Below are 4,912 nucleotides of genomic sequence, written 5' to 3' on the forward strand. Positions count from 1 at the left end.
ACCGGCTTCGGTCAGGGGGGCGAGTTTACGGGGGGGGGGGGCGCACATTCTCCCACAGAGGCCTTCCACCCCGCAAACCCACCCCCAGCCACCCACCCACCCATTTTCTCTCTCTTCCTCTCTTTCTTGTTTTCCAAATGTCCACCATAAAGTCGCCCGGAAAAACCACAGCTGAGGAGTTTGCCGTTTGGATGAAATTAAAAACAAAACAGAAAATAACTCACAGCTTTTACTGCTGGAATAACATTTCACTGGTTAATCCACTTTCTGAACTCTCGGTGACTTTTCGCCCTCCCGTTTCACTCCGATTTGTTTACAATTTTCCCTGGAAATAAAATATTTTATTCGCTATGGGGTTCATTAAAGGCTCACTTTACAAAACCCCGCTCCCAGAGTTCCTTCCTTAAAATTTGTTTTTCCTCGTTTTCCCAATTTTCCTTCCCTTTACGTTATTGCTGCCCCTCATTGAAAATCGTATTAAAGAAGTAACGGAAACAGCCAGGGAGGGTGAAATCTCCAAAATCAGGATTAAACAAATCAAATATTATTATTTATGTCACTGCAGAAACAATAATCCAATGAAATCTGCTGATATTGTAATTCCACGCCACTCTCAATCAACTCCGGTGTATTTGTTCTAAATGAAAACGGGTCGGTTTTCATATAACGTGCTGACAGATTGTTTCCTACTTTTCCCTAGTATGGAGGAGCAAATGTCAAAAAATAAGGTCCTTTAATAGAGACTTGACAAGAAATAATAACGCAGTAGGAAAATGTAGTTAATATATTTCTTCCATTCTAAACAATCGTGAAAAAATGATGCTAAATAAATAACAATGGCTTAAAAAGACAGCAGCTACAAGGCTTAAATGATCACACTTGTTATTAGTTTCTATCAAAACAGTTAATTATTATTTTCTCGAGATTGAAGATAATTTGAAATAATTTATTTTTCTGTTATTTAACTTTCACTTTATTTGTGCGTCGAGTTGCAGAATTCCACAAGGAAAGCGTAAAATCATTTACGTTTAAAAGTTATATTAGTTTAAAATTAAAAATAAACCACGACGCGATTGTATTTAGTTATTTTTACATTTCTAGAATTTTGAAATAAAAACGCTCATTAAAGGGATTTTTTAGTGTCTTTTAATTGAAATAACTCATCCGCACGCCGCACGCAGACGTGTATGAAGTTGTCTTACAGCGAAACATTTTCATTGTCTCTGTAGGTTTTTGCTCTGCGCTCTGTTGACTGAGTCCAACAGTAAAAACCTGATTGAAACCTTGTGCTCGTTGCTGTAACATTCCGCCGTATGGTCCACATTAGGTCAGGCTTTTTCTTCTTTATAAGACCTTAAACAAATCAAATACATGTTCACCAAATAATTAACAGCTCTCTATTCCCATCTTCCTCATTAAAGCACTTCCCCTCTTATATTTCATCTCGCCCTGCCAACGACAACATTCGCCTTCATGTGCGCCAGCAGCGACCAAACACAGTGTGGATGTTATTGAGAGATAGGATTCGTGTTGACAGCTGAAAATGTGCAACGTTTTCATTAATTTCGTTATTATTATTATTGTGTAACAAAAGCCACTTTTTTCCATTACGCCCTGAAGGGGTGGACTATACAGTATAGAGGAGGCTGCGGTTGATTTTTAAGAAGCATCCTGAGTGCGCCAGTCTGACCTGCAGTGTTGGAAAAAAGGCAAAACATGTTTTTGTCATCTACACCTCTATGGAAGGAGAAAGGGAGAGAGGGGGAGAGAGGGAGGCAGAGAGGGAGGCTGCACCATCTGCGCTTTAATGAGTTAACCCAAGTGCCAAAAGTAATTTCCAAATCGGGGTTATTCTTTTCTGATCTTGCCTCTCTTTCTCTCTCTCTCTCTCTCTCTCTGACCTTCAGGAAACACTCCGCCTTAATTTGAAAACAGATTTCATTTAGCTACAAATGCTGAAAGCCCAATGATCACAACCACAACCTGTCTCTGCGCGCAAGATTGGTGCGTAAAAGTGTGGAAAAGCAGCCACTTTACGCATCAAGGGTTGGCCCGGGTGTGCGTTTCTCTCCAGAAGGAGCAGCCTTAATTTGTGAACACTGCTTCCTGAGCACTGGTTTAGCAGGGCAGCTCTGAGAGAGGCTGCTGAGAGGAAACGCCACAGGAATCGCAGTTAAAAAAGACTGCATAAAATACAAATGCATAAATGAAATACAAGTTTTATAAAAAATAAAGATTATTTCTTATTTCGATTCTATTTTCAATGACATACTAAATATTACACTCAATATCTCCACTTCGTCTTTTGATCTAAAACAGTTGGCATAGAGCTCTGTTTGCACTTAAAAGCAGTGACACATCATATTAAAATCCCAACAACAACAAGTCCAAGTGATCTTTTCTTAGAAAATTATTAAAGCTGACAAAAACATATACACATTTTGTTTGTGATTTCTAGAGGGAACCTTTTCATTTATTTAAAAAGCAATAATTGCATAAACTGCATTTGAGCGTTAGGCCAAAACCAACGTTTGAAATAATAAGATCCTCCTCTTACAGAGCTCAATAATTAACCAGTTGACTACGGACAAAAAATAGTTCACATTTTTGTTTTTTTTTTTTTGTTTTTGTTTTTTTTTTTGCAGCGCGGACTCCACGTTGTAGCGTTTGGGAAGTGTGGCGTTTGAAGACGCAAACAAAGGCTAGTTTTTATTTCTCCAACAAAGATTAACTAGGTTTGTGTCTCTCTGTGTGTGCAGGACGTGTTTGTGTTTATCAGACTGTGTTTGTCTTTGCAGGTCGTCCACATCCCTTGGTTACACACGTGAACCAACCCAAACACCTGCTTCTCTCAGTGACCAGCTCTGGCCCTGCAGTGGGCCTCTGCAGCTCTCTTTGTCAGCACCCGGCTGGTCTCACTGGACACTGGGTTGGCAAATCCATCCATAATCAGAACGTTAGTGTCTGCCTTTGGTTTTGACTTATTTTATGTCATCAAACGCAGACAAGAGTTGGAAGTTAGGGGTCGACGGAAATCGAAAATGAAACAACCTGCAAGTGTTTTTAATTATTTTCACTGAAAAAAAACGTTCCTCTCCATTCACGTGTTCACGAGTTTTGGAGCAGAACTGTTTGCTGCAGCCTGCAGTCGCTGACAGTGATTTACAGCCTTCATTTAGAAAGAGCCCCAATTAGTGTTTTACTGTCGTGTTCCCCAGAGGTTAATCTAACTGTAATATAATTTATTCGGGGAGGAATCACATGTATTCAGTGACGGTGCGGAAAACTGATTCTATAACATCTAATTCTGCAGCATCACCAAATCATGCCTTTACTACCTTTGTTAATTCATTAATTTTTATTTTATTTTATTTTTTTACATACAAAAGTATGTTTCCACGCGCGTAAAAGTAGCTGCTGGCACCGTAATGATCCGATGCAGTTTTGCGCATTGCTGGTTAATGTAATGCATTTTAAACTAAATGAAATAGAAAAATATTAAACCAATCCTCGCATATAGGAAAATACGTGTCTGTAGTGATGGAGATGAAGCAGTAGACAGAAACCAACCTGTTCCCCTGTCCACGAAACTCGTTATGGTGTTGGCAGATTTAGAGGAGCGGAAAAAACTTGCGTTTAGTCCGAGCTTCTCTGCAGCCGAGTAAGTCCTGTATATGGAGAGCATGTATTCGTGCGGCACAATAGCGTCCTTGGAGTCGTCTTTGTGGTGACCCGTGACCGGGTGTCCAGACGCGAAGACGTCTTTTAAGAATTTGGGTGACCTTTGTCCGTGTGGATGAGGGATCCTCGCTCCTCTGCTCCTCCTCGGCGCAGAGGGAGAGATAATAGCAGCAGACTGGAAACACGGTATATTCCAAAGAAAAACAAGAAGCAGGCCCAGATATAGCGTTACCACTCTAGACGCGTCCATGGCTGAATGATGAACTAGGGGAAGTTTGGGTAAACTCTCTCTTTATATCCCCCGTGCTCGGTACGAGTGTGATTCGGGGGAGCCGCCGGAGCCAGAGACGGTGTTGCGCGTCAGGGTTGGAGAGCTGATACTTTTGCGCTCTATGGTCTCACCAGAAGAAGCCCGTTTTGCGCTCTGGACTCCAAACAAGAGCGTAGAGTGTTGGGCTGAGAGAAACACGCCCACATGGTCTCTGAGTGCGCGGCACCCCAAACAATTCATGTCACAGACCGGCAAACAGACGCGCACCAGTGCCAGAGGGCCAGGATAAAGACCAGAGAGAACAAACTGGAGAAGTTGTCGCTGGTTTAGACTCTGCTTTTAGTAACTCATGACAATTCTTCATGATTTAATTAAGATCGTAAAATGAAATAAAAGTAAAGAAATGCATTTTTTTCTGATTTGGAAGAAGTGCACATGGTGTCTAAGCAACAAAAAGGCCATTCCCCCATTGATACTTTTATGATGTTGACCAAAGTCGGTGCACATCCACGGCACAGATGTGTAAAGATCCTTATCACAGTGTTTGACAGCCTGGACCTCAAGGACGCCTCCATTTAGATTAGATTTAGAAGATAAACTGCACTAACGATGTCATCATATATTTCTGACGTCATCTTTTGGAGGAACATTAAAGCAGGAATTTACCGTGGTACTGATTTATAATGGGTTTTTAATAGTAAACATAACCCGTGGATGAAAATTCAGTCTCGGCTGTATTGACATTTTGTACAGTTGATGTGTTCATCTGGTTTTCTGTGAAGAAGAACCAGACTCGTTAAAAAAGAAAAGGAAATATATGACTCGAAGAGCCAAGGGCACAGGTCTTAGGTCGAAATGAAACCTTTAGAGTGTGAACACAGCAAACACTTGGCCAATTGCGCGTAGCATTTTATAGATGACACTGCAGTGACCTCTAGCGATTGCCATATTAAGGTACAA

General features: G+C 41.0%; 1 protein-coding gene across 1 annotated transcript in view; it reads right to left on the reverse strand.

Annotated features, from left to right (window-relative positions):
- The window catches only part of gdf6a (growth differentiation factor 6a), a 7,329-nt gene extending 2,725 nt beyond the window's left edge, over nucleotides 1–4,604 (reverse strand). Inside the window, exon 1 of the mRNA XM_017037702.2 lies at nucleotides 3,571–4,604. Within this exon, the coding sequence (XP_016893191.1) occupies nucleotides 3,571–3,931 (361 nt within the window). The 5' untranslated portion in view covers nucleotides 3,932–4,604. The remainder of the gene's footprint in view (nucleotides 1–3,570) is intronic.
- Nucleotides 4,605–4,912: the final 308 nt, after the last annotated feature.

This window comes from Cynoglossus semilaevis, chromosome 13 (assembly GCF_000523025.1).
Source record: "Cynoglossus semilaevis isolate Cse_v1.0 chromosome 13, Cse_v1.0, whole genome shotgun sequence".
Lineage (NCBI taxonomy): Eukaryota > Metazoa > Chordata > Actinopteri > Pleuronectiformes > Cynoglossidae > Cynoglossus > Cynoglossus semilaevis.